The 23,302-nt window shown below is 52.4% G+C and overlaps 1 protein-coding gene across 1 annotated transcript; it reads left to right on the top strand.

The window, feature by feature from the left end:
- The first annotated feature begins 7,873 nt into the window (after positions 1–7,873).
- On the top strand, positions 7,874–15,172 carry SNX12 (sorting nexin 12). The gene is made up of 4 exons (XM_054039140.1): positions 7,874–8,059; positions 11,700–11,795; positions 12,100–12,224; positions 12,942–15,172. Exons 1-4 carry the CDS (start codon positions 7,895–7,897, stop codon positions 13,042–13,044), a joined length of 489 nt encoding a protein of 162 aa, XP_053895115.1. The 5' UTR covers positions 7,874–7,894; the 3' UTR covers positions 13,045–15,172.
- The last annotated feature ends 8,130 nt before the right edge of the window (positions 15,173–23,302 follow it).

Genomic DNA, 23,302 nt, shown 5'->3' on the forward strand with positions numbered 1-23,302 from the left:
CAAGCAGTAGCCTGTGAGCCCAGCGTGACCCTGGGAGAAGCTAGAGAGCTTTTGGAACTACTGGCAAAAAGGCTTGGGGTTGTAAGCTAAGAAACCGTTCCTTTTGTTCTTGGTTCCTTCTGCATTTGGAGAAGTAGGACTCTACATTTTTTGTAAGTAAACAAGATTGCATCAAAGAAAATATCAAACTCGCTCACTTTCTGCTTCCAACTGGAACATTTCCAAGGCCCAGCAATTTGAGTAGTGGCTCAGGTCAAAAAGGAGCAATATTTAGCATTTTCACATCTGTTGCCCTCTGCTGCACAGCCTCTAGCATTACAGTCCCTTGGCTATCATCTGAACTCGGTTTATAACTCCTGTCTTGTCTTGGTCCATGAAAAGCGTGTGCGCAAAAAGCAGGGCCATTCATGACAGAAAGGTGCAAGGAGAGCTATAAACCTAAAGCTGACAATGGAAAGAACATCCAGAGGAGACCATCCGATATACTGTCCCAGAAAATCAGTGATCCAATGCGTCATCCTGGACAACTTCTAACCCACAAAATAATATTGCTGGGAGCAGATGGGTTACCTCCATGTGCCAATAGCACTCTCTACCCCACCCCCACTACATACCTTGGGATTCAATCACCACGACCTGATATGGGCTAATATCTCTACTAATTGTCTCAACTTTTCAAAACTGTTGCACAGATTATTCCATGTTATTCCAATATATACCCACAGTTGTTCCATCCTACACGCACACATGTTTATGCAAGTGAGCATATACAAACACACATGCCTCTCTTTCCCTGTACCATTTCATTCCAAATCAGATCTAATACTGTTCATCTTAATGTCTTACACAAATTCTCTGCAAGCGCTTTGCCACTTAGATCTCACTGGGACCTAAGAAGCCTCATTTCACTGGTTCTAGTTTTTCTTTTTAAGTTGTGCCAAGGATAGATGTAGGGCTCCTGCACTTCCTAAATTCCCCTACATCTCGATTCTGGGTGACATGTTCCAGTGAGGTGAACCCAGGATCAGTATTACGCATGGAACACCAATCTGAAGGGATGCAGGATTGAAGGGACTGGTGAAATGCATAGCTGTTGAAACACCCATCAGGTGGAAAGAAGAACAGGAGTACTTGTGGCACCTTAGAGACTAACAAATTTATTAGAGCATAAGCTTTCGTGGACTACAGCCCACTTCTTCGGATGCATATAGAATGGAACATATATTGAGGAGGTATATATACACACATACAGAGAGCATAAACAGGTGGGAGTTGTCTTACCAACTCTGAGAGGCCAATTAATTAAGAGAAAAAAAACTTTTGAAGTGATAATCAAGCTAGCCCAGTACAGACAGTTTGATAAGAAGTGTGAGAATACTTACAAGGGGAGATAGATTCAATGTTTGTAATGGCTCAGCCATTCCCAGTTCTTATTCCACCCATCAGGTGGTAATTAGCAAGCTGGCCAGATTTGAACCAATGACAAGAGTTCTTGCATTGGTGAAAGACTTTGAATACCATCATTAGCAATAACCACAAACACTCGGTCTCATTCCTATGTCATGCTGACATGTGCTGTTGTATTAACTGAGTTGGAATAAAGGGGCCAAAGTGTTAACATAACCCAGTCACTGCCCAACTTTAAATGGTGTTAAACAAGGGCCAGGGTGTGGTAAACAGAGACCTCAGCCTGCTTAGTACCATGGCAAACACATCATTACAAATCTTTTTAACATATTAAAGATACAGATACGGAAAAACAATAAAGAGTTTGAAATGTAAAGTATTAAATAAGGCTTTAATTTTAACATCTCTTCATAGGTGCTGGAACTGGGGGTGCTGCTGTGCCCCCTGGCTTGAAGTGGTTTCCATTCCCCCCATGTGTCGCCTGACACCATGTTACTACACTTACCCAGCCTGTCCAACTGGGTTTGGTACCTGCAGTTCCCTCCCGCCCCTCAGGAGTCTGTGACCAGTGGCATAGGGTGACCCAGATGGCTGTCTTAAAATAGAATATTATTTATCTTAACAGAAGGAACAAAGCAATTAGAGGAAAGGAATTTATAACAACATGGTCCACACATGTCTATCTTACCTAAAGTCTTGCCATCCCCTGATGATAGCCTGGGTAGCCCCAGCTTCTTCAGCCACTGCACCCAGTGTCTGTGTCGGTCTGGTTTCCCTAATCAGATCCCCAATGTCTAGGAAGAGCAAGATAAACAAGATAAAGCAATAATAATAATAATACTGATGGGCTTCTTTTGGCCTTATCATTTCCATATGTAACAAATGTGGAAGTCTCTACAGGGTGTCTCAGTCCAATATAGGCCATCGTAGGTAGGGATCTTGGTCCCATTGGGGTGTATGCATCATTGCTGGAATTAGGGGTGTGGCGGTGCTGCTGCATACCCTGGCGCGAAGTGGTTTCCATAATATACAGGGTTTACAGTTTGGTTCAATGACTCTCAGACCCCCCACTGTACGCATTGTCCCAGCACCGCTACACATATGTGGGGTCTCTAGTCTCATAAAGGGTGAAGGTGGTCTTGATCCCATATACCGTGTATGTGGCAGGGCTGGCTCCAGCGTTTTTGCTGCCCCAAGTGGAAAAAGAAAAAGAACAAAAAAGAAAAAGAACAAAAAAAAAAAGCTGCGATCAACATGCTACTGCCGCCGCTTCATTCTTTGGCGGCAAGTCCTACCCTCTGTGAGGGACCTGCCGCCGAAGAGCCGGATGTGCCGCCCCCTTCCATGGGCTGCCCCAGGCACCTGCTTGCTGCGCTGGTGCCGGCCCTGTATGTGGGGTTATTATGGGGTTGTCAGCCCACACACCCTTATGTGGGAGTCTCGGGACTATATGGGGTGTATGAAGGGTCACATTAATGCAGGGACTTTAGGGGCTGCAGCCCAGGGCTCCGGGCTAAGGGGGGCTCGGCTCAACAGGGCTCAGGCAGGCTGCCTGCATTCTGTGGCCCCATGCCGCTCCCGGAAGCGGCCAGCTGTTGGCACGTCTCTGCACCCCCAGCTGCGGGGGCGGCACTTGTGGGTGCAGGTAGCGCACGGAGACATGCTGCCCCCTCGCTCCAGGGGTGCGTTGAGACGCCAGCAGCTGGCCGCTTCTGGGAGCAGCGTGGGGCTATGGCAGGCAGAAAGCCTGCCTGAGCCCTGCTGCACTGCCTGTGGTAAGTGGTGAGTGGCTGGCTCACTACAGAAGCAGCTTTTCCTCTCCTGGAATTGACACCTCCTCATCTATTATTGGGAGTGGACTACATCCACCCTGATTGAATTGGCCCTGTCAACACTGGTTCTCCACTTGCGAAGTAACTCCCTGCTCTCCATGTGTCAGTATATAATGCCTGCATCTGTAGCTTTCACTCTATGCATCTGAAGAAGTGAGGTTTTTACTCACGAAAGCTTATGCCCAAATAAATCTGTTAGTCTTTAAGGTGCCACCAGACTCCTTGTTGTTTTTGCCTGTGGTAAGCACCTCCCAGACGGAGCCTGCACCTTGCACCCCCTCCTGCACCCCAACCCTGTGCCCCAGGTCAGAATCCCCTCCTGCACCCAAACTCCCTCCCAGAAATAAACTAATATAACAGCTGTTCTAAGGTAAGAAGTAGTCTATTTTGAATTAACTTCACTATATTCTACATTTAAGACTGAAATGTAACCACAGAACGGCTTGATGTTAATTAAAAGGCAAGTTTAGTATAGCGTTAATAGCCTCGATGCCATAATTGTGATAATGTTGTTTTAAATTAAAAAAAAAAATTTGTATACAGGGGTCCCACAAAATCTAATAGCCCCAGGCCCACAGGAGAGTTAATACGAGGGCTTTAAGGTGCCACCAGACTCCTTGTTGTTTTTGTAGATACAGATTAACACGGCTACCCCCTGATACTTAATCTGGCCCTGAGTGTATGAGGGATCTGCATGGAGGTCTCAGTCCTAGATGAGTTTGTGTTGGGGTCTGGGGCCCATGCGAGGCATGTGAGGGATCTGCCTGGTGGGGCTCAGCCCTGTATGGGTCTGTGGGGGTCTGGGGCCCATAGGGGGTGTGTGAGGGATCTGCCTGGTGGGGCTCAGCCCTGTGGGGTTTGGGGCCCATAGGGGGTGTGTGAGGGATCTGCCTGGTGGGTCTGAGCCCTGTATGGGTCTGTGGGGTCTGGGGCCCATAGGGGGTGTGTGAGGGATCTGCATGGTGGGTCTCAGCCCTGTATGGGTCTGTGGGGTCTGGGGCCCATAGGGGGTGTGTGAGGGATCTGCATGGTGGGTCTGAGCCCTGTATGGGTCTGTGGGGTCTGGGGCCCATAGGGGGTGTGTGAGGGATCTGCATGGTGGGTCTGAGCCCTGTATGGGTCTGGGGCCCATAGGGGGTGTGTGAGGGATCTGCATGGTGGGTCTCAGCCCTGTATGGGTCTGTGGGGTCTGGGGCCCATAGGGGGTGTGTGAGGGATCTGCATGGTGGGTCTCAGCCCTGTATGGGTCTGTGGGGTCTGGGGCCCATAGGGTGTGTGTGAGGGATCTGCATGGTGGGGCCGAGCCCTGTATGGGTCTGTGGGGTCTGGGGCCCATAGGGGGTGTGTGAGGGATCTGCACGGTGGGGCCGAGCCCTGTATGGGTCTGTGGGGTCTGGGGCCCATAGGGGGTGTGTGAGGGATCTGCACGGTGGGGCCGAGCCCTGTATGGGTCTGTGGGGTCTGGGGCCCATAGGGGGTGTGGGAGGGATCTGCACGGTGGGGCCGAGCCCTGTATGGGTCTGTGGGGGTCTGGGGCCCATAGGGGGTGTGTGAGGGATCTGCATGGTGGGGCCGAGCCCTGTATGGGTCTGTGGGGGTCTGGGGCCCATAGGGGATGTGTGAGGGATCTGCATGGGGGGGCTGAGCCCTGTATGGGTCTGTGGGGGTCTGGGGCCCATAGGGGGTGTGTGAGGGATCTGCATGGTGGGGCCGAGCCCTGTATGGGTCTGTGGGGGTCTGGGGCCCATAGGGGATGTGTGAGGGATCTGCATGGGGGGGCTGAGCCCTGTATGGGTCTGTGGGGTCTGGGGCCCATAGGGGGGCTGTGAGGGATCTGCACGGTGGGGCTGAGCCCTGTGGGGTCTGGGGCCCATAGGGGGTGTGTGAGGGATCTGCATGGTGGGTCTCAGCCCTGTATGGGTCTGTGGGGGTCTGGGGCCCATAGGGGGTGTGTGAGGGATCTGCACGGTGGGGCTGAGCCCTGTGGGGGTCTGGGGCCCATAGGGGGTGTGGGAGGGATCTGCATGGGGGGGCTGAGCCCTGTATGGGTCTGTGGGGTCTGGGGCCCATAGGGGGTGTGTGAGGGATCTGCATGGTGGGGCCGAGCCCTGTATGGGTCTGTGGGGTCTGGGGCCCATAGGGGGGCTGTGAGGGATCTTCACGGTGGGGCTGAGCCCTGTGGGGGTCTGGGGCCCATAGGGGGTGTGTGAGGGATCTGCATGGTGGGGCCGAGCCCTGTATGGGTCTGTGGGGTCTGGGGCCCATAGGGGGTGTGTGAGGGATCTGCATGGTGGGGCTGAGCCCTGTGGGGTCTGGGGCCCATAGGGGGTGTGGGAGGGATCTGCCTGGTGGGGCCGAGCCCTGTATGGGTCTGTGGGGTCTGGGGCCCATAGGGGGGTGTGAGGGATCTGCATGGTGGGGCTGAGCCCTGTGGGGGTCTGGGGCCCATAGGGGGTGTGTGAGGGATCTGCATGGTGGGGCCGAGCCCTGTATGGGTCTGTGGGGGTCTGGGGCCCATAGGGGGTGTGTGAGGGATCTGCATGGTGGGGCCGAGCCCTGTATGGGTCTGTGGGGTCTGGGGCCCATAGGGGGGCTGTGAGGGATCTGCACGGTGGGGCTGAGCCCTGTGGGGTCTGGGGCCCATAGGGGGTGTGTGAGGGATCTGCACGGTGGGGCTGAGCCCTGTGGGGGTCTGGGGCCCATAGGGGGTGTGGGAGGGATCTGCATGGGGGGGCTGAGCCCTGTATGGGTCTGTGGGGTCTGGGGCCCATAGGGGGTGTGTGAGGGATCTGCATGGTGGGGCTGAGCCCTGTGGGGTCTGGGGCCCATAGGGGGTGTGTGAGGGATCTGCATGGGGGGGCTGAGCCCTGTATGGGTCTGTGGGGTCTGGGGCCCATAGGGGGGGGGTGAGGGATCTGCATGGTGGGGCTGAGCCCTGTGGGGTCTGGGGCCCATAGGGGGTGTGTGAGGGATCTGCATGGGGGGGCTGAGCCCTGTATGGGTCTGTGGGGTCTGTGGCCCATAGGGGGTGCGTGAGGGATCTGCACGGTGGGGCTGAGCCCTGTGGGGTCTGGGGCCCATAGGGGGTGTGTGAGGGATCTGCATGGGGGGGCTGAGCCCTGTGGGGTCTGGGGCCCATAGGGGGTGTGTGAGGGATCTGCACGGTGGGGCTGAGCCCTGTGGGGGTCTGGGGCCCATAGGGGGTGTGTGAGGGATCTGCATGGTGGGTCTCAGCCCTGTATGGGTCTGTGGGGTCTGGGGCCCATAGGGGGTGTGTGAGGGATCTGCATGGTGGGTCTGAGCCCTGTATGGGTCTGGGGCCCATAGGGGGTGTGTGAGGGATCTGCATGGTGGGTCTCAGCCCTGTATGGGTCTGTGGGGTCTGGGGCCCATAGGGGGTGTGTGAGGGATCTGCATGGTGGGTCTCAGCCCTGTATGGGTCTGTGGGGTCTGGGGCCCATAGGGGGTGTGTGAGGGATCTGCATGGTGGGGCCGAGCCCTGTATGGGTCTGTGGGGTCTGGGGCCCATAGGGGGTGTGTGAGGGATCTGCACGGTGGGGCCGAGCCCTGTATGGGTCTGTGGGGTCTGGGGCCCATAGGGGGTGTGGGAGGGATCTGCACGGTGGGGCCGAGCCCTGTATGGGTCTGTGGGGGTCTGGGGCCCATAGGGGGTGTGTGAGGGATCTGCATGGTGGGGCCGAGCCCTGTATGGGTCTGTGGGGTCTGGGGCCCATAGGGGGGCTGTGAGGGATCTGCACGGTGGGGCTGAGCCCTGTGGGGTCTGGGGCCCATAGGGGGTGTGTGAGGGATCTGCATGGTGGGTCTCAGCCCTGTATGGGTCTGTGGGGGTCTGGGGCCCATAGGGGGTGTGTGAGGGATCTGCACGGTGGGGCTGAGCCCTGTGGGGGTCTGGGGCCCATAGGGGGTGTGTGAGGGATCTGCATGGTGGGTCTCAGCCCTGTATGGGTCTGTGGGGTCTGGGGCCCATAGGGGGTGTGTGAGGGATCTGCATGGGGGGGCTGAGCCCTGTGGGGTCTGGGGCCCATAGGGGGGGGCCGAGCCCTGTATGGGTCTGTGGGGGTCTGGGGCCCATAGGGGGTGTGTGAGGGATCTGCATGGTGGGGCCGAGCCCTGTATGGGTCTGTGGGGTCTGGGGCCCATAGGGGGGCTGTGAGGGATCTGCACGGTGGGGCTGAGCCCTGTGGGGTCTGGGGCCCATAGGGGGTGTGAGGGATCTGCCTGGTGGGGGCCCGGCCCAGGCGGGTTACACGCTACTCAGGGCCAGGGTTAGCGCGGCGTGTGACCGCCCCGTCAGCGGCGCCCGGGAACCCCGGACCCTGTATGCCGCCGCTGCCGCTCGCGTGGCGGGCGAGGCCGGGGCCGGGGCCGGGCACCCCGCGTTCAGGGGCCGTGGGCCGGCCCCGGGACCCGGCTCGCTGGGCCCGGCGGTTGCCCGAGCCGCGGGGCGGGGCTGCGCGGCGCTGGGGCCGGCGGTGAGACTCGCCCAGGCTGGTTCCGGGGCCGGGACACGCGCGCCCCGGACCCTGGATCCGGCCCTGGCTTATGCCGGCGGCGGGGCGGGGCGGGGCGGGGCGGGCGCGTTCCGGGGCCGCTACGTCTTGCGGCGCGGCCGGGCCGGGCTCGCGCGCTCCATCATGGCGGACGCGGCGGTGGCCGATACCCGGCGCCTCAACTCGAAGCCGCAGGACCTGACGGACGCGTACGGGCCGCCCAGCAACTTCCTGGAGATCGACATCTTCAACCCGCAGACCGTGGGCGTGGGCCGGGCGCGCTACACCAGCTACGAGCTCCGCATGCGGGTGAGGGCCCGGGGGCTGGGCCGGGCGTTACAGGGGCTGCGAGCTCCGCGTGCGGGTGAGGGGCCGGGCCGGGGGCCGGGCGTTACAGGAGCTGCGAGCTCCGCATGCGGGTGAGGGGCCAGGGGCTGGGCCGGGCGTTACAGGAGCTGCGAGCTCCGCATGCGGGTGAGGGCCCGGGGGCTGGGCCGGGCGTTACAGGAGCTGCGAGCTCCGCGTGCGGGTGAGGGGCCGGGCCGGGGGCCGGGCGTTACAGGAGCTGCGAGCTCCGCATGCGGGTGAGGGGTTGGGCCGGGCGTTACAGGAGCTGCGAGCTCCGCGTGCGGGTGAGGGGCTGGGCCGGGCGTTACAGGAGCTGCGAGCTCCACATGCGGGTGAGGGGCCGGGCGTTACAGCGGCTGCGAGCTTGCATCAAACCGCTGCCCTGGGCAGCCTGGAGCGGACACCAATGGCTGGGGGATAGGCGGGGCGGGCCGCTTATCTGGGTGTGTGGCTGCAGGCAGAATGACAGATCACAACATGTGCCCTTCGTCCCCCCACTGCCCTGCGGGGTAGGGCCTGCCACCCTCTGTATGTCTCTGGGGATTGCCAAGCACACTGGAGGTGCTGCTGTGTTATAAACCAGTGTTTCTCAGCCAGCGGTCAGGGCCGCGAGCAGGTTTCAGGTGGCCCTCGAAGCAGGGCCAGCGTTAGACTCACGGGGGCCCAGGGCAGAAAGCCAAAGTCCCAGGGCCCTGAGCGCCGCTACCTGGGACTGAAGCCAAAGCCTGAGCAACTGAACTTTGCAGGGGTGCTGTGGCGTGGGGGCCCAGACAATTGCCCTGCTTGCTACCCCCTAACGCCGGCCCTGGCAGAAAACCAGTTGTTGTGGCACAGGTGGGCTATGGAGTTTTTATAGCATGTGCTTGGGGGGGAGGGGAGAGGTGTCATACAAGGATCCCGCAAAGGGTCCCTTGACCTCCTTTCAGCAGCCTTTGAGATGATCAAGGTAGCCTCTCATTTTCCAACTGCAGACTGTAAAGGGAATGCTGTTTGGAGTTGGGACTACAAGGTTTTCTGCTTCCTTTCTAAAATAGTCCCCTGCAGAAGGCTCTAGTGAGTGAGGCCCTTGAATAACACTGGTGTATGAATCCCCTGTACTTCACACAGAGCCCACAGGGCATGTCTGCACTGGGAGGCTGGCTTCCAGCTGCTGGCTGGGTAGACAGGCTCATTGCCGCCAGCTGGAGCTTGACAGGTGTGTGGACATTCCAGCTCAGGCAGCAACTCAAGCCCACCTGACCCCCGGGTAGGAGTGTGGTCGGGGCGGATTCGGAACCCCTGTTCTTTACGTGCTCACTCGAGCCCTGCTAGCCCGAGTCTGTCTGCCTGGGCAGGATGCTTGCTCCCAGCAGCAATGTAGACGGACCCACAGAGGCCTGGGTCATTTCACTCTGTTTTGTTGGGTTGCATGGACCTGTGTCTCTCAAGCACATCTGGCTGCACGTTGAACTATGGGAAAAGGACTCAAGGTCAGAGTATGTCTACAGCCAGTCCTGTCCAGGGAAACAGGCATGGCTGTTTTCTGACTTGAGCGTAGTGATAGAGGTATAGGATCTCACCGCATCCTTGCCTCAGACGCCTGCAACCCTGTAGAACCCCAGTCTGATCTCAGAAGCGTTGACCAAGGCCCCTGGAATTACCGAACTCTGAGAGGGCTACACCTACCATATCTAACAGAGGATTCCTGTCCAGTGCTGCAGAGAAGGTGGTAAATCCCAACATGTCTGCTGGATCTCAAGAGGCCACTACATCCCTCGAACCTGGTGCAGTCTCGTTCTCTATATGTGAACAAGAATGGTGGTGGTCAAACATCAGGTCCTGCTTAGATCCAAAGTCAGTGGTTTTATGCACTCAGTCCCTCTTAGCTGTATTCTGCTGGCACCAATGAGTCCAAGTGCAGCCACTTTGTGCCCCTCCTTAGTGCTGGAATGCCTCTTTATGTAAGTAGAGTACACTTGCCTCTTGCGCACTGCTCAGAAACCAAGACAGGTGCTCTGTTGTGTCTCCAGGGGCATTTGCTCCAATTGGGGCAGAGAGAAGAGAACAGTATTTACGGGAGGCGGACTTTTGTTGTGTCTTGGCTAGCTGTTAGTTAACAGCCTTCCTAGGTAACTGGGTGCTGAATGGCTTTTGTGTTTTGGTTGCCAATCTAATTACCTACCAATTATAGACAAACTCTAGTCCTAAACATGGATATGCTTATACAAACAAGTAGTGCAACCATGGAGGTTGTGCAGTACAGCCTGCATAATCAGTATGGCTGAGCACTCCTTGTGTACTCAACATCCCTTTGCATGGTCTTGCCTTAGGCGGTGAGCTCTTCGGGGCAGGGTGTCCTTGTAAGGTGCCATGCATCACCATGGTCCCATGAGTAATTGGTTAGACTGAGAAATTACTCCCCTCTCCTGTGAGATTATGTATGTTGTGCTTGCGCTCTGTGTGGTAGGTGCTTTCCAAACCATGGAAGATACAATCCCTGCCCCTTAAAGGATACAGTCTTTCCTCATTAGCTAATTTTACTGTCGTCCTCACACCTCACATGACTGATTTTCCATCTGAGGATTGGATGTTGATACGCTGCACTCCCACAAAAAACTGTCATTGTTGGTTCTTCAATCAGCCAAAGGTGGCTGCTAGAGAACAGTAGGAAACGATCTCGTGTTTCTCTGCAGTTCTAGTCCCTGCTGGCACCATACAGCTGAACTGCCTAAAAGCTGATCAGAGGCTTTAGTAAGAAGTGTTTAAATGTAGCCGCAATAGGTTTAACATGAGGGTATCTGGTCACTAAAAAGCTCATCCGAGAGCTTGTGTTAGCTCCCCTTCTCCCCCACCCTGTGTTAGCTCCCCTTCTCCCCCACCCTCCCCACGAAGTTCTGTAACTTCTCCTGGGGGGTCAGCATTGGGAAGGTGGAGTTAACATAATCACCAGGTGAGAGATCAGGCTTTAGAGTTAATGCAGCTTTGGGAAAATGCCTACAGGCTCCTGGCTAGATCCAAGCTACATCGCTAGACATGCAAAAGCCTTTCCTGGCAACGGGGAGGGTTACTACTGCTGTTTGGAGATCTTAAAGCAAGGTCTCAGCCTGTTGCTTGGATGTAGTCAGGGATTAACCTCCTTCCTCAACCTCTTCAGAAAGGTCCTAAGGTCTGCGGCGAGGTCTCTGGCAGTGTAGCTCCGTCTGTAATGCTGTTTGGAATTCATAAGGGTGGACATCTGAAAGGGCTGAGGCCTAGATTCTTCTTGAAGTTACAAATAGCACATGTGAAATGGAAGCATAGGCACCATCAGTGCACTCAAAAGGGAGACCATGCATCTGAAAGCATAGCTCTTGGAGTGTGAAGGACACCTGGGTGAACAGTTCACTCTTCTCTGCCCAGAGGAGTCTGAAAAACGCCTGCTTCTTTCTGAAAAACCACAGGGAGGCTTGCAAATACTTTCCTGTATTGCAGCATTATATGCACTCTTTACTGACCTCTAATGCCTATAGTGTCTAGAGGTTTCAGGCCTCTGAATGCAGCTCTGCAGACTTCAGTAGGAAGCAGGAAAGTCAGCCTGGTTTCTACAGCAATCTGCAAATTAACAACCTCTTCTTCCTTGCAGACAAACCTCCCTATCTTCAAACTGAAAGAGTCTTGTGTGAGGAGGCGATACAGTGACTTTGAATGGCTGAAGAGTGAGCTGGAGCGAGACAGTAAGGTGAGGCCCTCTGCGCACAGACCTGTTCCTGTTCCCGTTACGCCAATCCTGCTCCTGTATAGACAGGTTTTAACCAGCTTGGGCTGTGAGAACAGTCCTTGCAGGTCTGCAGGAGAGGCTGCTGTGGGCGGCTATCCCAGGAAATGAGAGAGCTTCCAGAATTGACAGCCTTGCTCTCCCAGCGAGCTAGTGAACGGTGTAGGAGCACAGCCTGTGGGCCAGAGGGGATCACTGTGAAAGAGTGACCACTTGAGGGGCCTATCCATTCCTACTCCTCTGCTCGCTCACACTGGTATGTTTTTAGATTGTAGTGCCACCGCTGCCTGGAAAAGCCTTGAAACGACAGCTTCCATTTCGAGGAGATGAGGGGATCTTCGAGGAGTCTTTCATTGAGGAGAGGAGGCAGGGACTAGAACAGTTTATTAACAAGTAAGCTTCATGTCCTGGGCTTGCCCTGTACTTCATATGCTGGTTAATGGCCCTAGGAACAGGGATGGGGATGGGGCAGTCGCAATGTCAGTTCTGGAGTCTTGTTCCACTGCCGCGCCTCCCACACACACACACCACCACCCCTACCTAGAGTCTCTCACTTCAGCCACCATCATTCTGACCGGATAGTCAAGCTCTGAAGGAAGTCCTTTGTAAAGGGAGCACTGATGCACAACACACCGTTCCCTTCTCTAGGGGCTCAGTGCAATGCCTCTGCAGCACTGTTGTCCCGAGGGAGCGATTGTTTAGATACTTTTCTGCACTTCAGTGTGGCACTGAAGCATGTAAAATCCTGGGGCTGCCATCTTCCTCTTGTGCTATCTGGTGTCGTGAGGCTGCAGAGCTGACCATCACTGCTGTTGTCATGAGCAATTCTGTCCTCCTAGAGCTGATTGTCTGGGAGTGAGAAGATGAGTTATGCACCTGCCCCTCTGTCCTTAGCAGAGCTGATCAGGTGCATTGTCCATGTGTATAGAATCTGACTCTGACAACATGTGTAAGTGCTGCAGCTTCTCTCTTCCTCTGCCCCTAATGACAGTGGAATTGACCGTTCACTCTACATGGCTCTGAGGCCCAGGTGTTTGCCTTTATTCTCTTAAGATGGGGCTCCAGCTGGTGCATGCGTGCTAACCTCTGCTCCTCCCTGTTCCCTGGCAGGATCGCTGGACACCCGCTGGCACAGAACGAGCGCTGCTTACACATGTTCCTGCAAGAGGAAACTATAGATCGGAATTACGTCCCAGGCAAAGTCCGCCAGTAGGAGATCCCGATGCTCCGTCTTCCTCCATTCCACCTACCCTCCTGCAGAAATGACATTTATTTTTACACTAAATCTGTCTTTCCCGAACCAGCTTTTCCTCTCTGAACCTTCCTGTTTGTCCAGTATTTTTCTTTTTTGTATCTGGCAGCAATGTTGTGTTCAGATGAGCTTTGATATCTGCCAAAGGGTGTGAAGATTTAAGCCATGAATCTGCTGTTGTGCACCCGGTGGCAGGAGTGAGTAAGTGTGAGGGTGGGGCATGAACTGTCTTAGGGCATTATGACAATGTGACTGGGCTGCCCCTTTCCTGTGAAAAGGGGTACAAGATGTCCTTCCAGCCTCGTCCTTCACCCCCCCGTCCATGCGGCCTCAAGCATTGTAAAGAACACCAGAGCAGAACAGTGATTGTCATATAGGTCAGTGACTGCAGCAAGTTTTAGGATGTTAGCAGGGTTTAACCAAAAACTGAGCAAGCAGGTGCCAGGTAGGATGTCCAGTCCCTTCCTTATCCCCACGATAAATCCCCTTCCACCCTGCATGAGACCTTCACCCTGTGCTGTCTGCAAGTGCTGAGACCCAAGATTCCACTCTGACCCATCTCCTGCATTACAGGCCTGCTCAGCATAGCAGCGTTTATCCCTCTCCTCTCTAACATGCTGCTGGCAGCTTTGGGGTGTTTGTGCTGTCGGCGAGTTCTCTAGGTGCTCTGAGAGTGCAGTCTGGTGGAGTTGGGCCTGGGCTGCCCACGCAGCAGAGCAGGGACAGCTGATGAGTTCAGAAAATGCCACAGCTTGCTCTTGACTGGCATGCTGCAGAAGGTGTCAGTAGAGTTGCACTGGCCTTGTCTCTCCAAAGACTTGGCTCCCATCCCTGTACCTGGAGGGAAAGGTCCTGCCCGTCACTGAGAAGAGAGAATGGGAGGGGGAGTAGGGCACAGTCACTCCCAGACTGCATAGTGCTGAGTGGCAGAAGCATTCCAGTCATCTAAGTCTGGAGGCAGGAGATTTGTGATCAGTAATCTGCACTGGAAGTGTGCCTTTAGAATGGCAGCACAAGTATCTGCCATCCTCAGCCCTTCCTTTTCACTCCTCCCTTGTCCCCCAGGGTGGCTTTGCAGGCCAGGCATGCTTTTGTATAGGGGAGAAAAGACATGGGAACTAGTCAAGTAGCTACTCTTTAAAAGCACTTTCCTTTGGTGAGAGGGTGCAATGGGCTGTGCACTGCTGATGCACCACAAATACACATTCCCTTGGAGTAACTGTAAAAGATGAAGTTGAGCGCTTTGCTCAGGGGTTCCCCAAAAGTCAGGCCCAGGATTACCATTTGCTTTGTAGTGTCGCTAAGGACTTAGCAGAAGAGGTAAACTCTGGGCAGAGTGCGCTAGATCAAGAAGCAGTGAGTGTCTTGGTTCTAGAGGGAGGCAGCTCCTAACTTCTGAGTTGTTTCTGTGCAGTAACCTGACTTCTGTCTTCACAAAGAAATGGGATGACTAGGCCCCCCACTGTATCCACAAAGATTCCTGCCAAACCTATCCACCACGGCATCCACTATTCTTCCTGTTTGTGGTTTTTTTCCAGTGAGGAACTTCAGTGTCTTGGGGTGGAATGGGTAAAGCTGGAAAAACCCAAATGAAGAGTAAGTCACTGAAGCAGCCTGGAGAGAGCTGCTCCTGGGAGTGACACGGATTGAGGAGTGGCTGATGTAAAATGTGCATGAAATATAATCCTGGCACTGGATTCAGAGCCAGCTTGAAAGGTGGATCTTTGACTTGTAATGCAAACAAGGAGAGGGCTCCAGAAGGAGATTGGAGTCTCTAGGTCTGCTCCTTTCCTCTCCGAACTCTGCAAAGAAGCACTCTGCACTGACCAGTTACTCTGCTTTTTGGATTGAAGTGGCATATATGGTCCTGCCTTGCTAACTTTCTGTTGTTCAAAGCAATCTGCTGCCTTTTTGATCTATATTAGTCACTTTTTAAAAACTCCCTTCATGCACAAGTGCTGAGTGATTGAAGGCTGTTTCTGCTGTGTATATATCTTGATGTGGGGCTTTAATTCACAAACTGTCTTCATGCTGCTGTCTGATAATGTAATGTCCAAGTTCTGTTCATATTAAACCACTGTGAAGCCAATATGTCTGCATGTTGTGACCCTTGAAAAAATGAGGGGTTCTTCTAAATCTGTTACGTGATGCTTGTGAAAATGGAAACTAATAGCACTAGTTGGAGCTGCAGTCATAGTCCTGGCAGGCTCCGTGGGCTGTAGGTCCCCCAGTAGTCTAGCCAGTGCACCTTAGTCACAAGCTCCGGCAGCACCACTGTACTCCAGTTGGGTGAATATCAGCTGTTATGCTGAACAGTATATTTTGCAGTTGCTGCTAAGGAATTGGTTGGAAACTAGAAGTCCTCCCATGAAGCTTTTGTCCATAACAATGAATTGAGCATAAGTCTCTAGAGGTGAAAAGATCTTGTATTAACCTGAGTCATCCTGTTTACTAATCAGTGTAATTTGATTGATTGTGCTTGTATTGGTCAATGGCTTGTCTAGGCTGCATGCAGCCCCGGGTGGTAGACATAGCTGTACTTGCCAGATCACAAAGAAGGAACGCTAGGTTCCTATAGTTCTGCCTCAGCCTTCTGGCAGGATGACCATTTCTCCATAAGCATATCCAGAAATGTGATGCTTCTGCGAATTGGATATATTCTGGCCTTTGCAGGCAGACAAGCGACTGGTTCTTCCTAGTGCTAGACCCAGGAAACTACAGACCAGTTAATTTAACTTCTGTGCCAGGGAAGATAATGGAGCAAGGAAATCATCTGCAAACACTTGGAAGGTGGTAAGGTGATAGGGAATAGCCAGCATGGATTTGTAAAGAACAAATCGTGTCAAACCAATCTGATAGCTTTCTTTGATAGGATAACGAGTCTTGTGGATAAGAGAGAAGCGGTGGATGTGGTATACCTAGACTTTAGTAAGGCATTTGATACAGTCTCGCATGATATTCTTATCGATAAACTAGGCAAATACAATTTAGATGAAGCTACTATAAGGTGGGTGCATAACTGGCTGGATAACCGTACTCAGAGTTATTAATGGTTCCCAATCCTGCTGGAAAGGCATAACAAGTGGGGTTCCGCAGGGGTCTGTTTTGGGACCGGCTCTGTTCAATATCTTCATTAACAACTTAAATATTGGCATAGAAAGTACGCTTATTAAGTTTGCAGATGATACCAAACTGGGAGGGATTGCAACTGCTTTGGAGGACAGGGTCATAATTCAAAATGATCTGGACAAATTGGAGAAATGGTCTGAGGTAAACAGGATGAAGTTTAATAAAGACAAATGCAAAGTGCTCCATTAGGAAGGAAAAATCAGTTTCACACATACAGAATGGGAAGAGACTGTCTAGGAAGGAGTACGGCAGAAAAGGATCTAGGGGTTATAGTGGACCACAAGCTAAATATGAGTCAACAGTGTGATGCTGTTGCAAAAAAAGCAAACGTGATTCTGGGATGTATTAACAGGTGTGTTGTGAGCAAGACACGAGAAGTCATTCTCCCGCTCTGCTCTGGTTAGGCCTCAACTGGAGTATTGTGTCCAGTTCTGGGCACTACATTTCAAGAAAGATGTGGAGAAATTGGAGAGGGTCCAGAGAAGAGCAACAAGAATGATTAAAGGTCTTGAGAACATGACCTATGAAGGAAGGCTGAAAGAATTGAGTTTGTTTTGTTTGGAAAAGAGAACACGGATCGGGGACATGATAGCAGTTTTCAGGTATCTAAAAGGGTGTCATAAGGAGGGAAAAACTTGTTCACCTTGGTCTCTAAGGATAGAACAAGAAGCAGTGGGCTTAAACTGCAGCAAGGGAGGTTTAGGTTGGACATTAGGAAAAAGTTCCTAACTGTCAGCGTGGATAAACACTGGAATAAATTGCCTAGGAAGGCTGTGGAATCTCCATCTCTGGAGATATTTAAGAGTAGGTTAGATAAATGTCTATCAGGGATGGTCTAGATAGTATTTGGTCCTGCCATGAGGATAGGGGACTGGACTCAATGACCTCTCGAGGTCCCTTCCAGTCCTAGAATCTATGAATCTATGAAAATGTTCAAAAATCATGGCTTTTTTTAGGCTTGACTCATAAGGTTCTTTCCTTCTTGATTTTAGGGTGCCCTTGGCTCATATATTCAAGGTTTCCTCTGCAATCGTGAGGACTAGAACCCTCAATTTTTCTTTACATGAAAGCTGAGTTGACACACTGTGACTTGTTCTAACTGTAAGTTTGTAGGGATATGATCAATTCAGACATGCCCTATTTTGTGTAGGAACTAGAGAAATAAAAATGCTTCCATAACTGAACAATGAAACAGCAGTTTAGAAATAACTGTCTCATGATTGCAACTGAAGGTGAATCTACTTGCATGGACTTTAATTTTTAAAGATGAGAAGAAAAGTAAAAAGAGCATAAATGGGAATAAACCAGTTGCATTTTAAAATTTTCTCTTCTAATCTAACCTTACACTTGGGAGGGTACACTTGATTACCCCATGAATAAGAGTAGACCCCCTGAGGACTTATCTATGTTGGAAACATGAGTGGGGGGTTAGAAAAGGGTGTATGTACTAACTTCGACCCAGCTAGGATCCTTTCACTAGCAGGGTGACATTGTGATTCCCCTTGCTGTAATGGAGCAGGTGGAAGTACACACTAGGGAAGCCTAGCAAACATTTTGTCCTGTTTGAGGGCAGGAAAGGACATGTAATGCACTTGCAGGGAAAAGGTGGAGGATAGGTGGGGAGGAATAGCTAGTTTTCTAGCATAGGTGAGCATAAATGGTGAAACTTTAATCTCTTAATAAACTAAATTACAACAGCTTTAAAAGTCAGCTCCCTTGGTCTCCTTTTCAGCTAGGAGCACCTGTCAATAGCCTCAGACAAACAAAAGGACAGTGATTGAGCTGGTAGCACTATCCGTAGTTAAGATTGCCCAATACTGAAGACCATTTTCAGTTACAGCTTTGCCCAACTTTTCCATTCAACCTGGAATTTTCTATGCTAGGTGTCTGCCTCAGGGCAAATTTCTTTGGAAAGCTTCAGCAAAAATGATTCAACCATTTCTGAGAATGAGATGGGGGAAATATGTTGTGTAGGAGAGTCTTGAAATTTGGCAGAAGGGATGCCATGGTGTGAGGGATGTGCCTTGTGCTGTTCCTGTGGAAAAACTACCCAAATTTGACCAAATTATCAGCGTGGGGAGGGGGGGAGAACTTGTTTTGCGCGCACACACTCCTTATGACAACAAGGAGTCCGGTAGCACCTTAAAGACTAACAGATTTATTTGGGCATAAGCTTTTGTGGGTAAAAAACCCACTTCTTCAGATGCATAGAGTGAAAGTTACAGATGCAGGCTCATTACAGAAGCAACTTTGCCTCTCCTGGAATTGACACCACCTCCTCTATTATTGTGAGTGGACTACATCCACCCTGATCGAATTGGCCCTGTCAACAGTGGTTCTCCACTTGCGAGTTACTCCCTTCTCTTCATGTGTCTGTATAACAATGCCTGTATCTGTAACTTTCACTCTATGCATCTGAAGAAGTGGGTTTTTTACTCACGAAAGCTTATGCCCAAATAAATCTGTTAGTCTTTAAGGTGCCACTGGACTCCTTGTTGTTTTTGCGGATACAGACTAACAGGGCTTACCCCCTGAGACTTGTTATGAGTGTGTAAAGCCCTTTGTTTTTTGTTTTTACCAAAATATTCCTGGATTTTACAAAAGCTACTCTGTGCTGATTTTTTATGATAATTTTGGACCACTCAAGTATATGAAAATAGTGATTGTTAGGAAAATCAGATAACTACATTAGATAGTTAATGAGTCTTAAGTGTAAATGTGAGGCTGTCTGTTAAAGCAAGGGAATGTAGTGGAAGACACCCCCCCCCCACCACCACCCCGTGTAGGTACTGGTAATGTACAGTTCATGAAATAAACCACCACATTAAACTGCTTTTACTTCAATACTCTTTACTTTGTTGCTTTTTCTGTCTTCCTATCCTGGGACCATGTCACCATCTGGGCCGAGTCCTTGGGGAGCAGGGTCCTCCCCCTGTCATGCTCTGCGACCTTCGGAACCAGGGTCAGCTTCAGCTTTTTTTGCCACCCCAAGTGGCGGGGGGGGGGGGAGGAAAACCATATTGAGCTCCTGCCGAAGTGCCGCTGAAGAGAAAGAGATGGAGTGAAGACTCACCACCGACTTCTAAAGCAGAGCACTGGAGCTGCCACCGAAGACCCAGACCTGCCGCCCAGATACTGGACGGAGTGCCGCCCCTTTCTATTGGCTGCCTCAGGCACCTGCTTCCTTCGCTGGTGCCTGGAGACAGCCCTGTTTGGAACTGGCGTCCTGTCTCCCTCCTCAGCATGGATTACAAAGTCGTAGCAAAAGCCATCTTACTGCAGCTGGGGTCCATGCTGGTGTATGTGGTCCATCCCAACCAGACCTACACCGTCCCAGGCCATTCCATCTTTGATCATTTGTATTTGGTCTGGGAGCTCCTGGAGCTCGGGTGTAGGGTTGGTCTGTTGTTCGCCCTCCTGTCCCTGGCCCAGGAGAAGGCATTCGACAGGCTGGACCACGGGTAACTCCTGGGCACTCTGCGGCCGTTCAGGTTCGGACCCCAGTTTGTGGGTGTTCTCCAGGTGCTCTGCTTCTGCAGAGTGTTTGGTCAGGCTCAACTGGACCCTGACCGAGCCAATCAGCTTTGGGTGTGGGGTGTGTCGGGTGTCTGCTGTCGGGCCAGCTGTATACTCTGGCGATCAAGCCCTTCCTCTCTCCTCCGCCAAAGGCTGACAGGGTTGGGGCTCCCTGAGCCGGAGTTGTGGCTGGTCCTGTCGGCGTATGCCAACGACGTGGTCCAGGCGCCCTGGTGTGGGTGAAGGCCTGCCGCGGCCTCCTCTGCCCAGGTCAACTGGGTCAAGAGCTCTGGCCTAGTGGTCAGGGATGGGTGGCAGGTGAGCTCCCTCCCACCCGTGCTTCAAGCTATTCAGTGGAGTGCATGTCCACTGCTCTATCTCGGCATCTACCTTTCTGTCACACATCCTTCTCTGCTGGAGAACTGGCAGCATTTAAAGGCCAGGGTGGGTGAGCGGCTGCAGAGATGGACAGGACTCCTCCCGTGCCTCTCCCTGTTAGGGAGGGTGCTGGTGCTGAACCAACTAGTCCTGTCCATACTCTGGCGCAAGCTCAACACCCTGAGCCCGGCCCCGGGAATCCTGGCCTAGCTCCAGAGGTTAGTTCTGCAGTTTTTCTGGTCACGACTGCACTGGGTCTCTGCAGGGGTTCTGCTTCTTCCCCTGGAGGAGGGAGGACAGAGCCTGGTTTACCATGTCTTCCGCCACCAGGCCCCGCAGAGACTTCTTTGTGGTGCAGGTAGTTTGGTATGGAGCACATTAGCACACGCCTTCCTCCACCACCTCCCAGGGCTCCGATATAACCAGCAGCTCTTTTATCTCCATCCGAGGCGTCTTCTGTGAGATCTCTTCATCAGCACGGGCCTGTACCTGGGGTGGTTCACCCACCCTCCCCAATACCTGTCCATTTTGCAGCGTGAGGGAGACCCTGATGATGCTGATCTAGAATGTGCCAGGTAGCAACCCCTATTCTGGCTCCTCCAGAACCTCCTGTCGAGGTTCTGGCTGCACTCCCCTCCCCCCCCCCCCCCCGTATACATTTTCATATATGCGCCCCTTGTCAACCTCCCCCTGGCACTGGCCAAAGTACCCATCTACAACACCAGGAGGAGGATGCTGGACGAGGGGGTGCTCTGTGACTGTGGGGCCTATCTCTGTTCCTCCCTGGTCTCATCTCAAATGCACCCAGGTGAGTTCCTCTGGGTGGCTTCCACTGGCTCCCTAGACAGCTTCGAGGAGCAGTGGGTGCTGTCCAGGGTTCTCTGCTCAGTGTCCCCCTGGGTTTTGAACCTGTGACCTCCACTCCTGGCCCTGTTATTCCTTGGTTGTCCCCCATTTTCAGTTGAGGGAGGAGCCACTGGACCCAGGACTCAAAAAGGCTGGGGGAGGGGCCTTTAGAGGGGGGCAGGTGATTTCAATAGGCTAAGCACTCACAGCTGTAAAGGAAGTTAAAGGGAGGTGTGCTCTGAACATACCAAGTGCCATTTAAATACTCTGAACCAGGCCCTTGTCTCAGGCTAGGCAAGGAAAAGCAGCAGATGCTTTCGACCCGAATCTCTCTCTGCCTTAGTCCCTGCCGCACCCACCTGTGGGGCGCTGTGACTTTGGTCACGTTTGCTCAGCTCACAGCTACGGATGGGTGCACAGGGGGCCAGAGCAGTGTGTGTAGGGCCCAGGAGTGTCCCGGACACCAGCTACCCATGCATGGCCGGGCCTGGCAGGTAGAATTGCCATTTCAGATTTTGGTATTGGGGGCTGGGGGGGGGGCAACTTAGGCACCTGAAAACTCTAGGGCTTTTTGCAGGTAACTTAGAAATTAGCTGATAGGGCACTGTATCTAATTCCTATATTAAAAAAAGCCAAGCCTCTAATAGATCATTTAGCTTTGGAAACATCCTACTAGGGCAAGGCCCCGTGAGTTTATACTGCACCTGCCTGGGGCTCTAGGGGTGTTACCTTACTACACATAAACTAGAACCTGACCTTAAACAGGAGTGAAAGTGACACTTTCAAGTCACTTTCACAGTATTGCCAATCCCAAATGTTCAAAAATCATGGATCAGGCTCATCAAAAATCATGAGATTAGCTTTAAACTCATAAGATTATGTAAAAATAATAGATTTGGGGTTCTTTTTAATTTGCCTTCTGTTTTTTGAGCCTTTAGGGTGCACTAGGGTCACATTTTGAAGCGTTCTCCACAGCCACAAGGGCTAGAAACTTCATTTTTCTTTAAGAATGAAGGCTAAAATCATCCCAGATCCACCTGACTCCAGGAGCAGGGGCTTTAAGAAAAACAATAATTATCATGAGACTCATGACAAAATCATGAGAGTTGGTAACACTCCTTTCACTTCTATTTAAAGCTAGTTACTTTCCAGAAGGCTCTTAAGCACAACACTACAGTGATTGAGTTGCAGTTCTCACAGGAGAATATTTAAAAGCAAACACCAAGAAAATTCCCCATTTAAAGTTGAGAAAAAAATTGAGACTACTGAGATATCCCAGGGCAACTGCAGACAGGAAAAGAAAATAAACAGGCACAGGAGCTCTGGGCAGCTCTTCCTTTAGAAAGAAGGTTGGAGGGACAAATCTTCTAGTCCTGAATCCAGTAAAACATCTATTGCCTCCACTCATAGATATTAACATGTGCTTAATAAGTATACACGTCATACTTAAATATCTGAGCCAGGGCTCCACATTTGATACACACTGGCTCTCAGGGACTGGATTGTCTGGCATATTCTGAACAGTGCTGAGCACACAGACGGTGCCCAGTGAATAACACAAATCATAATAATTGTTGACTTTATGGACTCTGTGGATGCAATTTCTGTTCTTTGTTCTGGAATTGGGCTGGATACAGCTGAAACCCGAAGAGTTTGAGGCATAAATACACCTGATACTTATGACACTTTCTGATTATTTCCTTTTCTCAAACATAGAATAAAAAAATGGTTTTCAATTAAAATGTAAAATTGCCCAGCAGCCATTGCTCTACAACCCAGCCTGGGGCAGAACCTGCCACCCCTTGGGAGTTAAGTGAGCTCCTCTCATCTGACTCTGATTCTCCATCATTCCTGACCTCTGTGCTGCTTTTCATGCTACCAACCATGACCTCCATCCCAACCTCCTGGGACCATTTGCTGGAGTCTCAGAGAACTGGATGCATTGGTTTTGCTCCCATCTATTAGAGTCCTCTTTTTTTGCAGCATGCAGCAGAGAGAAAGGCTGGTCCAGGGGATAGGAAGCTAGCCCTGAGAAACCTACTCCCCACCCCACCTGGACTTCCTGTCTGGTCTTGGGCCAGTGCCTTATGGCATAGGTGCCGACTTCCCCTCTGCCCAGTGGGTGCTTGACACACACCCCTGCTGTGCCTGGCCCCACCCCTGCACTGCCCTTGCCCCACCCCCATTCCACCCCTTCCCAAAATTCCCTGCCACACACTGCCTTTTCCCACCCCAGCCCTGCCACCTTCTGCTCCCTTCCCCCAAGTCCCTGCCCCTGCCCTGCCTCCTCTCCTGAGTTCACCGCCTCCCTGCTCCTCCCCCTCTCTCCTGGAAAGTCGGAAGTGCGGCC

The sequence above is a fragment of the Malaclemys terrapin genome, chromosome 9, assembly GCF_027887155.1.
Source record: "Malaclemys terrapin pileata isolate rMalTer1 chromosome 9, rMalTer1.hap1, whole genome shotgun sequence".
Lineage (NCBI taxonomy): Eukaryota > Metazoa > Chordata > Testudines > Emydidae > Malaclemys > Malaclemys terrapin.